Raw genomic sequence first — 24,401 nt, 5'->3', positions numbered from 1 at the left:
GTAATATATGTATATATTTGTTTATACTTAAGTGAATTTAATCATAAGCTATTAAGTTCTTATTCTGAGTATGAATCCAACTGTTTATTAATTACTTAGTACTTTACAAAGTCATAACTTTAAACTACTTTCAAATTACCACATGGACTCCATCTAATTATTATAGTTAAGATTCTGGTGTCTGGAGTGCCCCCAGATCAGATAAAAAGTCTCTTTATGGGAGGATGCTTAAACAAGTTGTATTTTTGTCTGACTGTGTTTTATGCTACAGATGTATCATAATTGTTTGTATATATTTAACATTTGAGAAAGTGGTTTTTATTTTCTTAGTTTTCAAGATGTGAACATATCAAGCTGAGTTATAGTATAATTATTTCATAGGCAAGACAACTTTTTATCCTTTGAGATTTTAAAAAATATTTCCCATTACTTAGTTGATTAAATTGTGAAAACAAAACACCCCACCACCTCCAGCAAGAATGACTTTCGAAAGGTAGATGAAGTGAATTCACTGATACAATAAAGATGATGGATGGAGACTTTCAGTCTCAGAGACGTATCATTGGGAAGCATGACTGTCTTCACATATTATTCCACCCTGTTTAATATGTAATCCAATTGGAAAAGCATAGGTTCTTTTAAATTAAATTTCCATTCTCCATTTCCCTCGTTTGAAATTGGGGTTGCTCTGGAAAGTCACTCTCCTAGTAGCATGACAATTTAAAGATGACTTGGTATTCTACAGTTGGAGGAGAATTTTCAAAATTTACATGGTGCTATGCCATGAACTGTACTGCTCTTATCACTAGATTCTGTTTGTGGACTTTTCTTCTCCCTTTAGACTTGGTAAATACCTTGAAGGCAGGGACTGATTTTTATAGAGCCCAGAGGTGTTCACAACAGAGTATTAAAAATGTTTATCTTGAATGGATAAATACAGAAACAATTCTTAGCTTTTAAGAAATTAGAAAATAAACTTGATCTGGCAGTTTCCTTTAAAACTTGTGTGCAAGTTTTTAGAACTCCTTGCACTCCAAAACAATTTTTTTTCTCTGTAATTCTTCTGTTCTCTTCTATCCAGTTGTGCTGTGGGAAAATTTTTGATGCCTTGTGCTGTATTATTCAAGGTCACCACTTTGTCTTAAATACATCTCTGTCCCTGGACTTTTGAGGTCAAAATCTTGGTTCCACTTCCCAATCTTCATGACTGCTTACGATAAATATAATCACAGAAATTAAGGGGAGACCACCAGTGTCAAGAGAAAACATTTCTTAGTTCAACACAAATTTTAAAAATCTTACCGTATGCAACATTTGGGCTGTTAAAAACTCATTTCAGAATGATAAGATTAGCCCTTCAGTTTTCAGAGCATACAACCTGATCACTAAGAACTAAAACTAGCTTTAAATTTTTGTTCCAATATTCCCAGGTGTTTGAACTCTTAGCAAGTCATTTATTCTCTCTTAGTCTGTTTCCTCACCTGTAAAATAAGCTCTAAGAAATACTGACATCACAGGGAAATAAAACAAATGAAAATTAAAATAAACAATGAAAAAAGAAAAAAATAAAAATAACTGGATACAACCAACACGTTAGATATTTTGCTGCTTCCAAAATTTGCATTAAGAACCTTCTGTATTCCCTGAATATACTCCTTGGGGCCAAAATGAGGCCAAGGTGGTTAAATATGATTTTCAGATTGGAAAAAAAAGGGGGAGAAAGACTTTCCTACTTAATATTGGAAAAGAGATGAGTGCTGGGTGATAATCAAGATTCGACTCAACTGCTAAAGTGTGGAGATGTAGGCACATCCTCAGCCCCATGAGGCCCCACCGTCACCCAGGATGAAGGAGAAATATAAGGTACAAGGCACAATTTCTCCTCATCTCCAGCTCTATTCTCCAACTGTGTGGAAGAGGGAAATATTATGTGAGATTTACAGCCAAAACAAAAAACCCAAAACACCAAAAAATAGGGTCTGATTTCAGCTGTACTAACAAAGAAGTCATTGAAATGTCCCAGGATTCTGAGTCTCAGTCTATAAAATGTGAAAAGTAACAGCACTTTATAGTGAAGAAATGATAACTCATTGACATTATGTATATAAAGATCCTAGTACTCTTCTAAGAATTAGACAAATGTTGATTTATTTTAACATTCTCTTTTCAAGTCACTTATGTTGATTCTGCAAAATGAAGTTGCCCATATTTTGCAGGAAAATGCTTCCCAGGATCTGGCCCAAGTCCTAAGCCTTTATTGGAACGCATGTAGAGTTATTTGATTCAAAGAGTATTCAGAAAAGGATTTTCCCAACTTTATGCAAAAAGAGGGTTCAGTTGGTCGACTCATTGTGTTGCTTACAACACGATTAAATTCTACAGGTACTCAAAATCGTTTGAGGAAAAAAAAGACAAAAGTGCCCAGAGAGCAGGTCTGTGTACAGTTTTCAATTTCTGTACAACAATACCACAAACTTGGTGACTTAAAACAACACAAGCTTATTACCTCACAGTTCTGTGGGGAAAGAGTCTGTCATGGCTTGGCTGTGTTCTCCACTCAGGGGCTCACACACAAAATGTTGGCTGACTCTGGTTCTCACCTGGACTTTGTAAACCTCTTCCAAGCTCATTCAGATCTTTGGCAGAATTCTGTTCCTTTTGGTTGTAGGACTGAGGTCCCTGTTACCTTGCAGGCTATTAGCCAGTGGCCTCTGTCAGCATTCTTTTCACATAAGTTCCTCCATCTTCAAATCAGCAAAGGTGTATTGAGTCCCTCTTACCCACTGATTCTCTCTACTTCCCTTATCATTTAAAGGGCTCATGTGAATAGATCAGACTAATAAGGCTCTCTCCATTTTAAGTTCAACTGATTTGGGACTTCAATTACATCTGCAAAATTTCTCCACAGCAATACCTGGATTAATGTTTAGCTGAATAATAGGGAGACAGGAGTCTTGGGTGGGTCATCTTAGCTATCTGCCTACCACATCTGCTTTGTCTCAGTATGGGTTGACCTTGGTTTTCATAGCAGTTTCTGTTTAACAGTCTTTTCTATAGTTACATTTACAGTATATCAAACAAAAGAAACTCTTCAGACTTGTACAAATACTGTACTATTTTCACCACAACTAGCAACTATACTACTTACAGTCCTAGTTTAACCAGATTTGGAAGGAATATATCCTGTCGAGGCTGTGCTCAGCCACGTACAGGACCAACTGAGACTGCAAAACTGAATATTTTTTTTAATGAATGCTATGAACAGTATTCCATATGCTGAGGTGTGCCCTGTCTTTATTTATTTCTGCTCTATATCACCAAGGTCATTATGCAGATTTTATGAACTGATTAGATCACTTTCAAACTGGCATGCCATCAGCTTAATGATATTGAAAAAATAAAACCTCAACAAAAAAATCTACTTAAAAAATTATGTAATTTTTCAATCGGAAAGAACAACAAAAAAAAAACACCAAGATGATATTCAAGTACATGTACAGACATAAACACAATTGTAAGAGAATCTATTTTCTGAAGCTTTGCAACAATCGTATACTCTTTCAGTCTAATTTTCCCCACCAACCAAATTGGCTGGATTCTGGCTCTTTGATGACTTCATTGTGTCTGTTGTCTCTTGACTTCCTACGTGAGAATATACATTTTCCTCATTCTGTAAGCTGTTTTTATTTATTGGTTTTCAGTTCTTTGCAGTCAAAGACACTTTAACATAAGCAATAACCTTTTGTCATTTTATTACATCTCTCTACAGAATGGGGAAATGAAAATGAGTTCTCTTTATTGGTTACTGACAAATTTAGTGGACGTTCTACTGGACCCAGAAAAATAAGCTAGAGATTACAGTGATATGTGTGTGTATGGGGTTGATTTTATTTGTCTAGGTCCAGATATTTGAAAAACCCATTCTAAGTTATATCCAAAGAATCTGTGAAGGAGTGTAGAGGTTGAAGGATTAACAGAAGTAATGTTTAATGTTCACTTGTAGTCTGCTGGACACTGAGCCTGATGGTGTAGGAGATACATGTTATCATTGAATCCTCATAACAAGTAGAGGAGGTAGATATTTTCTCACATGGTATATAACAAATGAGCTTAGAGGAGTTTAAGAAACTTCCCCAAGATCAGACACATATTAGGCAGTAGGAGATATCTGAACTTGAGTTTGACTATAAAGCTTTTATACCTTACAAACCTGCTGTCTCTGAAAAGCAAGTGTAACCATAGAAAAGAAAAATAAACAAATAGAGAACTAATTATCCTAATATTTTTCATCCCTATTAATTCACCAAAAAATCATTAATCAATGATTCAACAAATATTCCTAAACCACCAAGCACAGTCCCCATCCATTTGGAGTTTATAGTCCATCAGGGAGAAGGGTATTATTCAAATATTCACACAAATACATATCATATTAAAACCCATGGGGGCAAAACAGCATGAAAAATCAAACTGCTTTTCATAAACAAATTCAAATGTCACAGGTGAGGAGATGTAGGGCTGCAGTTCAAGTCCTCTGGTCATTGGCTTTCATGAGGGAGGGGGAAAACACGGTCAATCCAGCTCTAAACACATTTTATTACAGATTTATTTACCTCTACTTTATTATTATCAGTTCTGAGAAAGGAATGCTCTGTCCCTTTCTCACAGTTGCCTCTCATCAAGTTACAATCTCAGGAGCAGCCCTGAGTCTCTGAAGCTTAGCTGTAAGTCAAAGGAATGTTTGTTCTCTTTAATTAAGTTCCCTTTGCTGCAAATACTAGAGAAGTTTCTACCCACTGCCTTCTGGTGATTCTTCAGAGGTTCTTCTCTAAAGGGAACAACAATAGCCAGACATGGAAGCAAGGTAAATGTCCAGTGACAGATTTATGGATAAAGAAGATGTGGTACATATATATAATGGAATACTACTCAGCCATAAAAAAGAATGAAATAATGCCATTTTCAGCAACATGGATGGACCTGGAGATTATCATACTAAGTGAAGTAAGTCAGACAGAGAAAGACAGATATCATGATATTGCTTATATGCAGAATCTAAAAAAAAAATGATACAAATGAACTTATTTACAAAACAGAAACAGGCTCACAGACTTAGAGAAAAAATTCATGGTCACCAGGGGGTAAGGTCACCCCCTGGGTGGAAAGATAGATTGGGAGTTTGGGACTGACACATACACACTGATATCTTTAAAACAGATACCAACAAGGGCCTACTGTCCTTGTCCTTGTCCTAGCACAGGGAACTCTGATCAATATTCTGTAATAACCTAAATGGAAAAAGAATTTGAAAACGAATAGATACATGTGTACGTATAATTGAAGCACTTTGCTGTACACCCGAAACCAACACAACATTGTTAATCAACGGTACTCCAATATAAAATAAAAAAATTTTTAGAAGTTGGGGGGCAAGTAGCCAGGGTCACAAAAGCTGCCTGAGAGGACAGTGTATCTCGACCCATACTGTTTCCAGACTCCCAAGGCAGCGGAGTGGCCCCAGAGACCTCGACCTGCTTACTGTCAGTCGTAGAGCACATCACATGGCCCTCTGGAGCTCGGGGGACCCGCGGGATGCGCGGCCTCATTCTCCGAGTGTTTCATTACAGTGTTGAGGCACAAGGGGGCAGCAGTGTCCTCCACGATCGCTAGAAATTCCATTTCTAGTTCATACACTTCGGCAGTTCTTCCCCTAAGCTTGGGGCAAGCTGGAGTAGATTTCTCTCCAGAAAGATATTTTCTCTTTATGAAACGTGGCAGGAGAGCTCTTGTTCCCAAATTACGTAGAAACAAAATTAACTATTTCAGGGAAAGGGACCCAGAGACTGTCTCCTTTCTGGATATTATAGTTGGAGTAAGTCAGCCTAAAACTGCAATCTCTTTTTAGGCAGTTGGGCGGCCCTTAATTTTAGTCACCAAAAATCTGTAGGTTGTAGGTCTAAGGCAACAAGTAAACAAACAAGACAGCCACAAAAATTCTAAAGTTTGAGTATGAAAATCTTATAAATTTGCTTTTAAGTACATGTGGGCTCTGCTTGTTGGTTATTTATTGGGGAAAGTTTTAAATCCTCCGTGAAACAGAAATAATGATAATACCTATCTTGGGGTTATTATAAGGCTTAGAAAAAGATAACCCATATATAGTGTTTAGTGTGATACTTGGCATTAACTATGACAGGGATTATTTGTATAATGGTGAGGATATTCATTATGAATCTTTTTAGGTTTTGTTGTTTTTTTCACTTTATCAAGGATATTAAATTTATCTTTATTAAATGCCATCTGCTTATTCATCTCAAAGGGTTTTTATAATCCCAAACCAATCTTCCATTTTCTTAGTTGCTCTGTGATACAGCTTTTGGAATTTGATGTCCCTGGCTTAAAATCCACTCATATCACTTACTAGTTTTGGGACTTTGAATAAATTACTTAACTTCTGTGATCCTGAGTTTTCCCATCATTCATTTATTCATCACATATTTTTGAAAATATAGTATATGTCAGAGAGTGTAATAAGTGCTGGGGATAAAATAATCAACAAGACAGATGAAGCCCCCCCATGGGGAGCTTAGAGGCTTATCAGAGAAGGTACACATAAAACAAAGAGCTGCACAGATAATCACTTAGGGTTGTGATAAACGCTACAAAGGAAGTACAGGAGACCTACCTGTGGAAGTCCCACTTAAGTGACTTTCACACAGAAACCTGAAGGATGAGTAGAAGTTAGCAAGAGCCGGGGTAGAAGCCAAGGGCCTGTACATAACCTGGGATTTGCTCAAGGACTAAAGTGAAGACAAATGTTTCAGAAGTGATAGTCTCAGAAAAAGTTAGTTCAAGGCCTGCTAGATGGGTTAAGGATCTAGGTCTTTACCAGTCACATGATGGGGATAATATACGTGCTTTACCGGGCTCTGGAGAGAATTAACATAATTTACCTAAAGTGCCCAGCAAAAGCCCCAATCATATTATACATAATCAATATGGCCTTTTTCTTTTGGTCCTACCAGGGCTGAATTTCTAACCCTGATATAGTATTTTTTCAACACATAATTATTTAGCATCTACTCTGTACCAGGCTCTTCGCTGCAAGCTGAACAAACAGAAGGGGAAAAAGAGACATGGTCTTGCCCTTGCCTTGATCAGTCTTTCCACTGATCAGCTATTAGGTTCTTTACATTGTGTAAATTTATTTCAGCTGAACAAGAGTTTGAGCATAGCTGAGACATTAAATCTCTAGCACACTGTTGCAAGCTTATCTAAGAACAATTCTCCATCTCCCAGGTCACAGTGATTAGTTCAGGTATGTCATGTGACTAAAGCCAGATCCTTCCTTGCTAGAGCTATCAGGACTGACGAAGAGAGAACAGAAAAGAGATAGAATCCTAATGATATTATTAGAGCCCTGATCCAGCTGTGCCTGATGCTCTAATTATTTCTCTATCCCAGTTACGTGAGCCAATAAAACTTCTAAAATTTTAAGTTAAGATACTTTGAATTGTGCCATAAGGATGAGAAATTTTTCAATAAGGCAAGAAAAGGAAACAGAGTGGAAAGGAAGGCATAAAACTATCTTTGTTCTCAGATGACATGATCACCTATGTATAAAAACTGAAAGAATCAACCAAAAAATTCCTGGAACTAATAAGCAATTAGTTCCAAGGTTGCAGGATGCAAGATTAATATACAAAAGTCAATTGCTTTTCTATATACCAATGATGAAAAAGTGAAAATTGAAATTAAAAACATGATATCATTTATATTGGCACCCCCAAAATGAAATACTTAGGTATAAATCTAGCAAAATATGTACAAGTTGTAAATGAGGAAAAATATAAAACTCTGATGAATGAAATCAAAGAATAACTAAACAAATGGAGAAACATTCCTTGTTCATGGAAAGGAAAATTCAATATTGTCAAGATGTCAGTTCTTGCCACCTGTATCCATAGATTGAAAGCAATCCCAATCAAAATCCCAGCAAAGTTATTTTATGAATATTGACAAACTGATTCTAAAGTTTATATGGGAAGGAAAAGGACCCAGAATAGCCAACAGGAAGGAAAAGAACAAAGTTAGAAGACTGATGCTACCCTACCTCAAGATTTAGTATGGAGCTACAGAAATCAAAACAGGGCTGTATTGATGAAAGAATAGACAAATAGACCAATGAAACAGAATAGTGAGCCCCAAAATAGGCCCACATAAATAGAATCAACTGATCTTTGACAGGAGCAAAGGCAATATACTGGAGCAGATATAGTCACTTTAACAAATGGTACTGTAAAAACGACATACACATGCAAAAAAAAAAAAAAAAAAAAGAATCTAGACACAGACCTCACACTCTCACAAAAACTAACTTAAAATGGATCATAGTCCCAAAAGTGAAACACAAAAGTGTAAAACTCCCAGAAAAACATAGGCGAAAACCCATAGATGATCTTGGGTGTGGTGACGTCTTTTTAGATACAACGCCAAAGACACGATCCATACAATAAATATTTGATAAGCTGGGCCTCATTAAAATTAAAAACTTCTGCAAAAGACAATGTCAAAAGAACTAGAAGACAATCCAAAGACTGGGAGAAAAAATTGCAAAAGTTACATCTGTAAAAGAACTGTTACCTAAAATATACAAAAAAAAAATCCTTAAAGCTCAACAATAAAAAAAACAATCTGATTAAAAAATGGGCCAAAGACCTCAACAGACACTTCATCAAAGAAGATATACAGATGGTAAATAAACAGATGAAAAAGGGCTTATATTATGTGTCACCAGGGAAATGCAAGTTAAAATGGCAATGAAATATCACTACATACCTATTAATATGAACACAATCTGGAGCACTGACAACACCAAATGCTGGTGGAGCAATAACAATGCTCATTCACTGCTAGTGAGAATGCAAAATGGTACAGTCATTTTGGAAGACAAAAATAAACATACTCTTACCATACCATCCAGAAGTCGTGCTTCTTGGTATTTACCTGAAGGAGTTGAATTGTTACATCCACACAAAAATCTGCACACAGATGCCTTATCCATAATTGCCAAAACTTGGAAGCAACAAAGATACTCTTCAGTAGGTGAATGGATAAATAAACTGTGGTACATCCAGACAATGGAATATCATTCAATGCTAAAAATAAATGTGTCAAGCCATGAAAAGACATGGAGGAATCTTAAATGCATATTATTAAGTGAAAGAAGCCAACTGAGAAGGCTATATATTGTATGACTTGAACTATATGACATTTTGAAAAAGGCAAAAACTACGGAGACAGTAAAACAATCAGTTATTGCTAGAGGTGAAGGTGGGGGGTGGATTAATAGGCAGAGCACAGAGAATTTTTAGGGCAGTGAAAATACACTATATTATATTACAATGATGGATATGTTATTCTACAGTAGACCAAACCCATACAATGTATAATGCCAAAGTGAACCCTAAAATAAACAATGGACTTTGAATGACTACCATGTGTCAGTTTAGGTTCATCCTTGGGAAAAAATGTACCATTCTTGTGAGTGATGCTGATAATGGAGGAAGCTCTGCATGTGTGGGATTGGGATATATGACGAATCTCTGTAACTTCCTTTCAATTTTATTGTGAACCTTAAACTGCTTTAAAAAATATGGTCTTAAAAAATTACCTAGACTTAGTTTTTATTACACATACTCCAAAATATCCTAATCTATACCACAATGGTATTTTCTCCCTGCTTTTTGTTCTTTGTAGGATGGTTACAAAGGGATAAATGTAGTCCCTTGTTTCTCTTGTTGGTGTGTTTTGGTGCTTCAGGAGATAACAATCAAATGAGTGAAGGAAAGTTCATATTTTTCTTAGTTATTGTTTCAATCTCTAACCCCAGGCACAAGAAATGATATATTAGTTTATTTTATGAACGTTATTTTCACTAACAGAGGGTTTTAGCTTCAGAGAATTGTTTCAAAACCCGGCAGGATGCCAAGACAATGAAAAAACAAAAACAAAACAAAACAAAAAAACAGTGAAACAAAACAAATTAATCTACAAGAACATTTGAAATTTTAAGAAATTTCAATATCACACCTGTTCTTATTCAAATCAAATCTATTCAACAAATTTCTATTAAACCCCTACTGTAAGCCAGGCACATATAAATGAATAGGTGAACAATTTGAATTGACTTCTTGTTGTGGTCTAATAATTACATTATATGATGAACTTCTTTGAGAAGTAAAGTGTGGTAAAACACTGAACTAGAAGCTCTAGGTCTACCATGAATTAGGCAGAGAGAAATATAGTATGTCAATAAGAGTAAATATTGATGATTTTATGACAATAAGATTCTGTAATAATTGCAATTCAGGTACCTCAATTCCTTACATTATCTGCTAATTAAAAGAGTCTGAGTGCTATTATTTGGAAACCACAAAGGATCTATCTCATTAACACTTTTTCTGAGTCCCTACTATTTATGGCACTGAGCTGGGTACTGGGGGAATACAACTGTGAAAAAGACAGGTCCAGCTCTTGTTCCTTGCCCTGTAGTACGTATCAGGGGACACTCCAAGGCATCATTATCATAGTAATTATCATTTCACTCTTTAAATTTAGTAGGTGATAAAACTCACATTCAAACACTAGTGTCATAAAACAGTACAAAGGTCTCTCTCTCTCTTAAATGGTTTCATTATTTTTATTTTAGTCACCCCAAAATAGAATCCTTAATTCCTGTGCAATTCAATAACTAAATAACTGATAATTATTCCCAGAACATTAGTTTGCTTGAGTTAGAAAGGCTCATTGTGCTCAGGTGTCTCATTTTTAATCTGAGCAACCTGAGGCAAGGGATGCCAAATGATCTGTTCAAGGTCATATTTTGACAGAGCGGGAATAAAATGCTCATAATATCACTCTCAGCCCAAATTTGTTCCACTAAACCATGCATGTCTTTAAAAGACAAAAATCAGCGAAGAAGTACAAGATTGTCAGGTTTAAGATTCTCTTCTCTTCTTCTTCAGGTGTACAAGTGGTGATGGGAAATAATATTCTTTAAGTCTGTAGTTATATTATGATTATTGACTTGAGTGGTCAAATTTAGGATGACTTATTCTGTAAGATTGGAACTCTCACTCTAGAAGTACTTTGAATTATTAAGGAAAAATTCCTCCTTCTTTTTCTTTTCTCTTCCTTCTCTCCTTTATTTTTCCTACTTTCTTCCCTTCTTTCTTTGACTCTTTTGTTACACAATCATTTATTCCATACGAAGTTATTCAATGTGTAGAGTGTTTATGCTGGGATATAAAAATGAGTAAGGCACAGTCCCTGCTCATAATGGGTTCAAAATCCAGTGAGAGGAAAGATGCATAAATAAGTCATTATAAAACAGTGTGATGTGTGGGTTATGGTTCATAATAGAAGGAGTGGTCACTTTACTAGGGAGGAGAGGACTGGGAGCTGGAAGGCTGGGAAGAATTTGTAGGGAAAAAAACATCTGAAGATTTGTTAGGAATTTACCAGATTTTGAAATAAGGGAAGGGCATTCAAGAATGAAGTGAAGGTAGATAACTATATATATCCATATACAGGCAATTTTCAATGCACTTACTTTTAGTGTGAGACTATTATGTAATGATTAATTTGCTATCCAAATTTTAATGCTGTTAAATCAATAAGCATATTTTACTGATTTTTGAGCATTTATGTCATCAGTAGATTGATGAATGTTGCCTTAGTTCACCTTTAAGTTTACAATGGCAAAATTGTTTAAAAATCATTTACTTCTGTTTCCAGCATAATTTGTTTTTAGTGGAAATTCTCACTTGGTTTTTTTTTTTTTCTTTTATAAGTGACTCTGAGATAATTGTCTGAGTGTCCAATTATACTTTCTTACTTAAGAAAGTTTAATATATGATTATATCTTAAAATGGGCTATTCTGTAATAGTTTTTCCCCCTTAACTATAGGGGTTTTACTATATACTTCCTTCCATGGTATTTTATTTTTCCCTTAAACACTTTTCACTTGGTATTTTGATAACTCATTTACTTGTATATATATATAGCTCATTAGATTGTAAGCGCTGTAGGGAAAGGGGCTTTTTTGTATATCATGTTAACTCTGTATTCCTACATGTAGCACAGTTCCTAATAAGTAACAGATTAGTATTTGGAATGAATTAATGAACGTGCCACAAACTACAAGACACAAGGGAAGAGATGTACATATAAATGCATGGAGATATAATCCACATGATAATGGACATGTTACATTAAAAATAAACCTCTGAAATATATCAGACAAAATATTTTAAAGTATTATCTAAAAATGCCATGATTGTTGTTTTTTCTATGCAATGAGGAATACCTTGGATACCAACAAATTAGTCTTTCCACCAAAAGGAGCAGAATTTCACCCATCCTATCATTGTAGTACATGGTGGAAGATGAGCACAGAACACACTTGACTATGTCTTCTGGTGGAAACTCAGCTCTGAAAAAATAGATAGAGAAGGCAGTCCCAACCCAGTAGATCATGCTGGAATTCAGCATCTCATAGAGGATGCTGAAGGAAAGCAAAGACCCCCAAGTAATGTAGTTATACTGCTCATAGAGAACTTTGAATAAGTGCATAAGCAAAGACTATGAATCTCCAGCAAATTGTATACGGCTTTAATGAAAACACAGGGATAACCCAGTGTAATTATCAAAAAGAGGAGAAAGAGCCACTAGATGCAATCCAACAAGTAGTTGGTGAATTTAGAGCAAACTAAAATAGAAAAATATATTTTCTCAGCCTCACAAAATAAAGCATTTCTAAGAGTTTAAACTAAGAGTTCCATAGTGTGAAGGAAGAGGGAGTTGATATGAGAATTCCCTGATCATTGGGTAAAATATTTTATTTCTATAAAGACTTCAGTTAATGAATGAATAAGAAGCCATTCATTAAGGCCTCCTTCCATAGTGCGCATTTAGTTCTTCTCAAAGAATCCATTTGTTTTCATATTAAATTCCTAAGTTAAACAAATGAGCAAACACAACTTCTACATGTGTTATTATCATTTTTTGCCTAAACTAGGTAGGCAGATTCTGTCTATTGCAATTGCAAAGCTGTTTCCCAGGGCAAAAAAAAAAAAGAGGAAAGGAGCCTCCCTTTCCCTAACTCCCATCTCTTCAAGAAAGCTTTGCCAAGGTTTACTTCCTCATATTAAAAATCTTGCCATTTGGGATGACATAGATGGACCTTGAGGGTATTATGCTATGTGAAATAAGTCAGACGGAGAAAGACAAGTACCATATGTCCTCACTTATACGTGGAATATAACAAACAAACAATCAAACAAAAAAATGAGCAAACTAAACCAAATAAAAACATGTAGATGCAGAGAATTGAGTAGTGGTTACCAGAGGGGAAGGAGAGGAGGATGGAGGGTAAAACAGGTAAAGGGATTATCTGTACAGTGATGGATAAAAACTAAATTTTTGGTGGTGAGCACACTGTAGTGTATACAGAACTAGAAATATAATGTTGTACACATAAAAATGTAATGTTATAAACCAACATTATATGAATAAAAAATAAAACTCATTTGCTAAAACACTACTACAGTAGCTCAAGAATCACAATAGTCTGTAAATATTGCCAGTATTTTGTTAGGTTTGTACCATTTCCATAATCTAAAAAATCTCTAACAGAGCCAGAGTTCATATATTTAAAATCTGTCTTAGATAACAAATATAAAAGAAACAAGGGAATGAATACCGCAGATTAAAGAAAGACAGATAAAGGCAAAATAAACTTTTTAAAGATGATGTAGAAAAACATATTTATGACTTCAAAGTAGCACTAACCGTATTAGATTGCAAAAAATGGCCAGAAATTCCTCTTCTTCCTAAACCCATGACCTTCAGAAGTCCCTTTCACAACTGAACTGGCTTAGTCAGGTGACTTTCTTTGGCCAATCACAAAGCTGCTGTAATTACATGCTTGAGAAGTGCTAGTGCATTGAGCTTTGCCCTCTTTTGCTACTCTCAGGACATCTGCTACTACTGTCAAGTGAAGAAGTACAGGCTAGTTTTCCTGGCGGAAAGCCTGCCAACCATTGGACATTTATGAAACACCATCTTAGATCTTCCAGCTGACACAGATGCATGAATGAGCAATGCAGATATCAGCTGAGCCATCAAGAGCAGTATTGATCAGGTGACTCACAAAATCATGAGCTAAATAAATGCATGCTGTGGTTAGCTCCTAACATTAGGGTGGTTTGTTACACAGCAAAAGCTGACATGTAGAAATTGACACCTAGAGGTGGGGTGCTGCTCTAACAAAACATAAAATATGTGACATTTGCTTTTGGACTAGGTGGCAGGTAGAAGGTGGAAAAGCAGTGAATAAACAGCAGACTGTGGAAAAATGGTGAACAAACTATTAATAGAAGCTGAAAAAGCAATAACAAACTGCTTTAGCTGATAGAGAAACAAGAAAAATGTCACCTGCAGTAACAGGAGAGACAATGCCTCTAAGGAACATATGGAACTTGGCAAGTGGGTTTATAGGAAAAATATTGCAAGTGCCATTCAGATTTTTTTTTTAGCTGGCTAAGATGGAGGAAGGAAAGAGAGAGATCAGCCAAATAAAGATGGTTTCTTTTGCAAACAGAATTTAGGGAGGATAAGGAGAGACCAGAACTTACTGGGTTGGAAACTAAATCTACTTCATTCTCAATTCTTCTGTTTGTAAAAATTCTTATGTTTGGGGGGCAGAGGAAAAAAGGCATGTTACATACATAGGAATGACTGTAATGATGGTAGAGATTTCTCATCATAAACAATGCCAGTTAGAAGACAATAGAGCAAAATCTTTAAAATCCTAGAAGAAAAAAAAAATGTCAACATAGGATTCTTTATCCAGTGAAAGTCTCTTTCAATTCAAAAGGCAAAATAAAGACATTGTTAGACATTAAGAGAAGAAAGACTTCAGCAACAGCATACCTGTACTATAGGAACTGTTGAAGGAAGTCAATCAAGCAGAAGAAAAATGGTATCAATAGAAACCTGGTTCCACATGAAGAATGGAGCGCAATGACTGTGGTAACTACACGGATAAATAAAACATTTTGTATTATTTAATTATCTTTAAAAGGCGACCAATTGTTGAAGGAAGCTGGGTCAGGGATACATGGGACCTCTGTACTCTTTGGCAAAATATTGTTTAAAATAAGTTTAAAATGAAAAGTTTTTAAAATTAAAAAAAGATAAAATGTTTAAAGCAAAATTAGTAACAATGCTTTTTAGTTATATTCTATGTAAAATGAAATGTACGAATACAACAGCACAAAAGCCAGGCACAGAGAAATGAAAGTATACTGTGGTAAGATTTTTTTTTTTTTTTTTACTATATGTGGAGAAAAATGATATCACTTGATGATAGACTGTGATAAGTTAAAGATATGTGCTATAAACACTAAAGTGACCACTAAACCACAAACCACTAATAGCACAATTAAACTTTATAACTAATGTGATAGTTAATTTTATGTGTCAACTTGGCTAGGCCTCAGAACCCAGATTTTTGGTAAACACTATTCTAGATGTTTCTTTGAAGATATTTTTTAATGGGATAAACATTTAAATCATTAAGCTTTGAGTAAAGCAGATTGTCTTCCATAATATGAGAAGATGTCATTCAATCAGTTGAAGACCTTAAGAAAAAGGCTGACTGCCCTCGAGCGAAGGGGAATTCTGCTGGAAAACTACCTCTGAACTCTTCCCTGGCTCTCCAGCCTACCAGCCTACCCTGCAGGTTTTGGACTTGCTAGCCTCTACAATTGTATAAGCCAATTCCGTGAAAATACATTTCTTTCTCTCTGTATCTACACACATCCAGTTGGTTCTGTTTTTCTGGGGAATGCTGACTAGTACACTAAAAAGCCAAAAAAGGAGACAAAAATTAAATAATAAAAATTACTAAATATAAAAGAATCATGAAACGAGAAAAATTCTTATGTCTTCTGTGACATGGACATTAATAATTACTCATAGTGTGACTATGAAATCAAGAGGTTACAGACCTGTTAAAATATGTTTAAACCCCTTAGCACCAAATAATGTAGCAATTCTTAAGAAGATTTGCTTCATTACTATCAGTAACTGTGTCCTGGTTTCCACTGTAATTTTTTTTAAATTTTATTTACCGATTTCCTATTATTATTCTCAATAATGCAGTCTTTCTCTGAGTCACAGCTTTAATGTTCTTGATCCAGTGACTCAAGCCAGCATGTCTAATTTCTCAAATTTGAGAAAATTTTTGATGCAGAGTGAGCAGGAAAGATGGAAATAATTAAGAAAGAGAACCCCTAAAAGTTGAGGGCCCCGAAGAAAAATGGTTTCAAATGAATATATAATATGCATAAAACAGGTACATTGACTAGTAATAGATGGAAGTAATCTGTATTGCATCATAAGTTGATTTCCTAAATACCAAGTATTTCAATAAATAGCTATTTTAATAACATATATGTTCAAAGAACCCAGCAGTTTGTGCAAATGCAAAATTCTGAAATAAACAGCAGTTCTCTATTTTTCATTTCTCTTAACCCTAGCTGGCTCAAATGCCAACCCTTAAAATGAATGTAAAAATCAAATTTTAGTACTACAACTGAAAAGGGCATAAGTGTTGCCAGATTTTTCTAAGGGGATATTTTCTGTTTTTGTCTACATTTGTATTCTACTCATTTAATGGAGGGAAGTAATAGAATTTTTCTATCTGCTATAGAAGCTATTTCAGAAGTATATAGATGCAAGGTTAGAAAACATATTTTAAAAACCCCAAAACGGAAAACAAGAATGATTTATTGGTTTTGAACCCTGAGGTCTTCCAACATAATAGTCAAGCATGCTTGGATATAAAATTGTGCCTTTAGAGAAGTACAGGGGCGCACCCTGCAGTCCACTGAAGCAGTCTTCCATGGTATGGTGGAAAGAATTCTAAGGTGGCCCCCAAGATCTCCTGCCCCTTATGTACATACCCTGTGTGAATCTGACAGACTTTATTTTGTGATTGGGTAATGCTACATGGCACAGTTAACCTGTAAACTGTAAAATAGGCAGGTGGGTCTGGCCTGATTACAGAGCCCTTTAAAAACAGAGAGCTTTCTCTGGCTGACTGAAGAGGAATAAACCAGAAAGGGAAGCAGGAAAATTTGAATCACAATTGCTGGCTTAAGGATAGACAGGATCAGATGGCAAGGAACGGATGCTGTCTTCTAGGAGCTGAAAGCAGTCCTAGCTTGTCATTAGCAAGGAGATAGGGAACTCTGAAATATAGCCCCAAGGAACTGAAATATGCCAATAGCAAGAATGAGCTTGGAAGTGAATTTTCCTACAGAGTCTCCAGAAAATAACTCAGCCTGGCTGACACCTGGATTTTGGTTCTGTGATTCCCTTGGTAGGGAACCCAGTCATCCTGTGCTGGACTTCAAACCCACCCAATTATCTGTTAATGAATGGGCATTTTTAACCCTTAAATTTGTGATAATTTTTTATGCAGCCATAGAAAATTAATAAACATGGTTTGTATCCTACCCAAAGAGTTTTTGTTCATTATTTTATATTCATTAATTTATTTATCCATTCATTAAATTCTGAATGCATTAATTAAGTGCATACCATGTGCCAGGCTCTCAAGCTTTCTCAGGAGTATTTAATTTACAAGGCAATTTCATAGGATACTGGAATGTAATATCACCTACTCTCTCCAAACATGATGATATACAGAAAATATAGACACTGCAAGTTGGGAAACCAAGGATTCAATATGTATGTAGTTTTGTGGCTCATTTAGAAAGCTTGGTAGGCCTTGTGGAAAGCTGTAGATATTGCCCATATTTAAAAAAAATGAAGGCAGTAGATGACAGCATGTCAGCCTACTTATTTTGGTTGTCTCACAGGTTTATTGAAATTTCCTCCTAGTTTTTCAGATATCCCATGACTATCATGCCTAGAAGTTCTAAATGCAGTGTCCCAGGCCACTTTAATTAATCTTTTTTTTTTTTTTTCACAGAGGTGGGGAAGCAAACAAGAACCTGAGTAGGGTTTGCTGTCAGATGATTCTTCCCGGCTCTGCCAATGTCCACTCCATCACATAGGCAAATCTCATGCCTTTGGGGAAATGAAATCCTTGGCCTCCTCTGGGTTTTGCTTATTAGACCAAGAGAGAGCAAATTAACATACCAGCACTCAACATAAAGCTTTCTTCCTGAACAAGAGAAAAAAGTTGGTGGCCAGACATTTCATGGCATCTGCAGGTAATGGAAGAGAGAGGGACAGCTTGATTCCTGCACTGAGGCATTGCTAATCAGTTTGTACCCTGTCTCTTCAGAGAAACATAGAATCTCTTCTCTTTCTTTCTCCCTTTCTCTTTCTTCCCCTCAGCTTCCCTCTCTCTCTTTTTCATTCTTTCTCTCCTCCCTCCTTCCTTCTCAACCCTCCTCCCTTCCTTCTCTCCTTCTTTCTGTTCTTTCATTTCCTCTTTCTTCCCTTCAACTCTCCCTCTCCCCCTCCCTCCTTCCCTCTTTCTCCATCTCTTCCTTTCTCCTGTCTTTATTCACTTCTAATTATCCCAAATTCCAGTAATGGTCCTTTCCTCCCTTCTTTAGCGGTAACCAACATTTTGTGTTTGCTATGTATCCTTCCAGACCACATTTAATACATTTTTATCATATATTCCTGTAGAAAATATAAAGTCTTGCAGACAATAACAGTGTTGGCTAGGATGTGGACCAACAGGATCATTTATATTTTGCTGCTGGATTGTATGCTGTCACTATCTCTTTGGAAACCACTCCAAATTATTGAGAAAAATGTGCAAAACTTATAAGTCGGCATATGTTTTTTCCTGGGCAGATACTTTAGATGTAACCTTACTCACATGTACCAGGAGAGATGTACAAGAATCTTCACAGCAGCATACAACACAGGGGCAAAATATTGGACAATTTCTGTCATGCACATGACAGAAAGATGAAGAAACAATTGTGGTATATTCATTTAATATAATACTATATATCAGTGAAAATGAATGAATTGTTTCCCACATGTATTAGTTGCCTAGGGCTCCTGTAACAAAGTGCCACAACCGGGTGGCTTCAAGTAACAGAAATTTATTTCCTCTCTCCTAGTTTCTGGCAGCCTTAGACATTCTTTGGCCTGGAGATAATTGTCTGTTCTTCACACAGAGTGCTCCCTATGTGTTTGTCTGTCTCTGTGTCCAAATTTTCCCTTTTTATAAGGACACCAGTCATATTGAATTAGGTCCCACCCTACTCTAATGTAACCTCATCTTAAATAATTACATCTGCAATTACCTTGTTTCCAAATAAGGTCACATTCTGAGGCACCTGGGGTTATGGCTTCAACTTTTGAATTTTGAGGGATGCAACTCAATCCATAACAATACATATATATCAATCAATATCACAAATATAACATGAGGCCTCAAAAGTGCAAATCACATAAGAATATAAAAGGTATGATTCAATTTACATGAAGTTTAAAATATACAAAACTAAACATATATTGAATAGTATCTACACATATGCTGTGAAACTATAAAGAAAATGTGGGAATAATAAGCACAAAGTCTAGCAGAGTTTTTACTTCTGGTGTCAGGTAGGGGAATGTGACTGGATAAGGGTCAGGAAGGCTGATGCTCTCTTTTCTAAGCTGGGTGGTGGATAGAAGGGTGTTTGTTGTATTACTAGTCATTAAACTATATACATGTTGTATACACTTTATAAAATATCTGACATATTTTATGAGAAGTGGAGGATGGGCAACATGGGTGGTGGTGGTCAAAAGGTACAAACCTTCAATTATAGTATAAAGTCACGGGGGATGTAATGTACAGCCTGGTGACTGTAGGTACTAAGATTGTATTTTATATTTGAATGTTGCTAAGGAAGTGAATCTTAAATGTTCTTGTCATAAGAAAAAAATTGTAACTATGTGTGGTGATGAAAGTTAACTAACCTTATTGTGGTAATCATTTCACAATATGTACATATATCAAATCATTATGTTGTAAACCTAAAACTAATGCAATGTTATATGTCAATTATATCTCAATATTTTCAAAGTAGGAAAAAAATTTAAAATAAATAAATTTAGAGACCAAAAAATGACATATTTCATAATAAAATAATCAGGGGGAAGAAACAACTTGGCAAAAAAAATCTCAAATAAAATATATAGTTCTGTTTCTGTGATTTTTGCATAAGCTCTATCATAATGAATATATTCCAACTCTTGCTATTTTTTTCTAAATATTTTTGGATCATACATGTATCCACATATAGATCTAGTTCATTCATTTTCAAAGTTGTATATTTATTTCTCTATTCCTGGACATTCCCAATGTCTCGTTTTTTCTCTATCACAATTTTCAAGGTTTGATGACAAATTTTCTTTAAATAACAAGTTCTTCTGGAGACCTGGTAATGACTTCAGTCAGTCCCTTAAACTAGTTTCTTTTTACCTCAGTTTCTTCCTCTGAAAATTATTTATATGAACTATGTAGCATTTCAGTAATTAGCTAATTGTTTTTTTATAAATATATTAGATTCTGTTTCCCTCTATTTTAAGTGGAGAAAGGAAGGCCATAATCTCTCTTGTGAGTCTAGTTGTTGTTTTTTTTTTTTTTTTTTTTTTTTCCGGTATGCGGGCCTCTCACTGTTGTGGCCTCTCCCGTTGCGGAGCACAGGCTCCGGACGCGCAGGCTCAGCGGCCATGGCTCACGGGCCCAGCCACTCCACGGCACGTGGGATCCTCCCGGACCGGGGCACGAACCCGTGTCCCCTGCATCGGCAGGCGGACTCCCAACCACTGCGCCACCAGGGAAGCCCGTGAGTCTAGCTTTAAAGAGTTAATAAGATTATCTTATTCAAAACCTCTCTATTAGTGTTACCTACAGTTCAATTCTGGGTCTTTACTTCTCATTTTCACATTCTCTCTCTCATTCACCCATATGACTTCTGTCCCTTGCATTAGAATGACTTCTTGAACTTTCTTATTGGTCTAGACATTTCTCCTTACATACAAACATGATTATCTTCCTTCTCAACAGTTCCCTCTTCATGTATCATAGTTGTGCCAAAACCAACACTTTCCCCAGGAGAAGGCACCATCTTACCTTTAGCAACTATTCCTCCTCCTCCCTCCCCTCCCCACCTCAGTGTCTGCACATTGCAGTCAGGACTTGGGACACAGCTCTGAATCCTTCCACCATTCAGCCCCTCTTCTTCTACCTACTTCACACCCAAGCCTGCTTTTTTGTTTTTTACCATTTTTACTACCATTTTCCTAATCCAATCTTTTTCAAAGTGTGGTCCCCGGACAAGTAACATCCACATGTCTTGGAACTTGTTAGAGATGCAAATTCTTGGGCTTCACACCAGATTTAATGAGTCAGGAACCATGGAGGTGGGGCTGTGATCCATGGCCCCATCCTCTCATACCTCACTCAGACACTGGAAGAGGCTCCACATTGATCTCTCAGCCTCTGGAGCTTACCTTCTCATAGAATTGCAGTTCTAATTGTACCATTCTCCTGCTTAAAATCTGATATTGGCTGTCCAGTGTCTTCGAGATAAAATTAAAAATGGCATGACTTCAAAGCTACTGGGAATCTGATTTGCATCCCCCTCTAGCGTATCTTTTCTCACCTCTTCTTTTGCCCACCTCTCAGAATGCAAGCTCACCCTGCTCTCTGGCAGTGAGTAAAGATATGTATTTCCTGAATGGCCTTACTCTCTTAACCCCTGGGAGCCTTTCAGAATGCAATGATCTCTCCTTCCTCTGTCATAGCCATCCTACATCAGTCTTGGGTTTCTTCTTCGGGTTCTCTGTCCCTCCGTGTCACACCAAAAAATCACTGTATATCTATCTATCTATCTATCTATCTATCTATCTATCTATCTATCTATATATGTATATATATATATATATACATTTTTTACTTAGTCCACTTGGGTCCTTGAAAGGTGTAAAGTTATTTTGAAATGCAAAAAGATGGTATTTTTGCAAATGGAGCAAAACTCAAGGGTTTTGGATGGAAACACAAGAAAATATTCATAGAATTTTCCTCTGGGGAGGGGATAGGAAAGTTGGGTTATAGGATGGGGAGGAGGTTTACCACCTGCACTCTTGATTTGTTATCATGACCAGGCTTTATTTTTCTTAACCTAAAAATCAGCTTCAAAATGAAAACACTTTTGTCACAGGGTACATAGATGTATGTTTCAGGGAGAAGGAATGCTACAGGGTAAGAAAGTGTGCAAAAAGAATAAAAGCAATGCTTGAAATGAATAAGTACTGGGGAAGGAAGAAAAATGCATATCCTAATAACTATTCTAGTTTTTCTTAACCTTCAGAAATATACTAAAGCCTTTTAAATGTAAAATTTTCTCTTGATTCCCTTCTTTATGCTATTTTTATTATTCCTTCTTTAAATATGTATAAATGAACAAGGTGTATGGTGATGGTAGCATCATCCATTCTAAGAGCTTTATATATATAATTTGTTAATCTCAAGTAATTTACACATAGGTAGGGAGTGGCAGAACTGGGTTTTGAACAAAGGAATCTCATTGTGGAGTCTGTAATGTTCTTGTACAGCCACAAGACCAAATTAAACTAACAAGTTAAACATAAACACATTAAAAAGCCAGCCGATTTTGAACTAACAACTTTGATTTAATAAGTGCTGCTGTTTTACTAAAACAAAATTGCCCCTCACAGTGTGACTATAGAACAGAATTCTATTCCATATGGGACAAATCACATCCTTGTGAGTTTGCATGGTTCTGCCATGGTTGTAGGCTGTGTGCTCAGCTTGTCCTCTCACCATCTTTTGAATAACTCGAAATCTTTATTTGTAGATTGCCTTTCTGACATTTGGCTTTTCTTAAACCAAACATTCCATTTACAGTTAACTACAGTTAATGCCAGCCTTCTTTATTTTCTCATTACCCCATGTCAGTGCAAACAGCACCACTTGGCACCAGTAAAAACCTTAGCGCAAACACAATTTGAAGATCTCGCAATCACATGGCAGTTTTCAGAAATGAGGTTATCCGGTGATCTTGCAACAGGGGTCAGGAAACTATGGCCTGTGGGCCAAATCTTGTATGCTGCTATTTTTTTATGGTCCATGAATTAAGAATGGTCTTTACATGAATTTGTCTCTCTCTGTCTGACTCACTTCACTTAGTATTGCTTATATGTGCTTATATACAGTTACCAAAGGGGAAAGGTGAGAGGGATAAATTAGGAGTTTGGAGTTAAAATATACATACTACTATATATGAAATAGATAACCAGCAGGGACCTACTGTATAGCACAGGGAACTATACTCAGTATCTTGTAATAACCTATCATGGAAAAGAATCTAAAAAAGAATATATATATATATATATATATATATATATATATATATATATATATATATATATATACATGTATAACTAAGTCACTTTGCTGTACACCTAAAACTAACACATCATTGTACATAAAATAAATATTTCAGTATTTATTTTATTTATTGAAAAAATATTTCAATACAAATTTTTAAAAAAGAATGGTCTTCTAAATGAAAGTCCAGACACTATAAAACTCTTAGAGGAAAACATAGGAAGAACACTCTTTGACATAACTGCAGCAAGATCTGTTTTTGACCCACTTCCTAGAGTTATGAAAATAAAAACAAAAATAAACAAATGGGACCTAATTAAACTTAAAAGCTTTTGCACAGCAAAGGAAACCATAAACAAGATGAAAAGACAACCCTCAGAATGGGAGAAAATATTTGCAAGTGAAGCAACTGATGAAGGATTAATCTCCAAAATATACAAACAGCTCATGCAGCTCAATGTCAAAAAAACAAACAACCCAATCAAAAAATGGACAGAAGACCTAAACAGACATCTTTCCAAAGAAGACATACAGATGGCCAACAAACACATGAAAATATGTTCAATATCACTAATTATTAGAGAAATGCAAATCAAAACTACAATGAGGTATTACCTCACACCAGTCAGAATAGCCATCGTCAAAAATCTACAAACAATAAATGCTGGAGAGGGTGTGGAGAAAAGGGAACCCTCTTGCATTGTTGGTGGGAATGTAAATTGATACAGCCACTATGGAGAACAGTATGGAGATTCCTTTAAAAACTAAAAATAGAACTACCATATGACCCAGCAATCCCACTACTGGGCATATACCCAGAGAAAACTATAATTTAAGAAGACAAACGCACCCCGATGTTCAATGCAGCACTATTTATAATAACTAAGACAGGGAAGCAACCTAAATGTCCATCAACAGAGGAATGGA

General features: G+C 35.9%; 1 protein-coding gene across 5 annotated transcripts in view; it reads right to left on the bottom strand.

The window, feature by feature from the left end:
- Positions 1 to 24,401, bottom strand: part of KCNIP4 (potassium voltage-gated channel interacting protein 4) — a 224,944-nt gene that overhangs the window by 39,215 nt on the left and 161,328 nt on the right. Inside the window, exon 2 of one of the 5 annotated variants that reach the window (XM_060103695.1) lies at positions 20,775 to 20,795. The exons of the other annotated variants lie outside the window; for them this stretch is intronic. Within the exon in view, the coding sequence (XP_059959678.1) occupies positions 20,775 to 20,795 (21 nt within the window). The remainder of the gene's footprint in view (positions 1 to 20,774; positions 20,796 to 24,401) is intronic. 5 annotated transcript variants of the gene reach the window in all.

Source organism: Mesoplodon densirostris, chromosome 1 (genome assembly GCF_025265405.1).
Source record: "Mesoplodon densirostris isolate mMesDen1 chromosome 1, mMesDen1 primary haplotype, whole genome shotgun sequence".
Classification (NCBI taxonomy): domain Eukaryota; kingdom Metazoa; phylum Chordata; class Mammalia; order Artiodactyla; family Ziphiidae; genus Mesoplodon; species Mesoplodon densirostris.
This window is presented reverse-complemented; position numbering and strand designations above follow the sequence as displayed.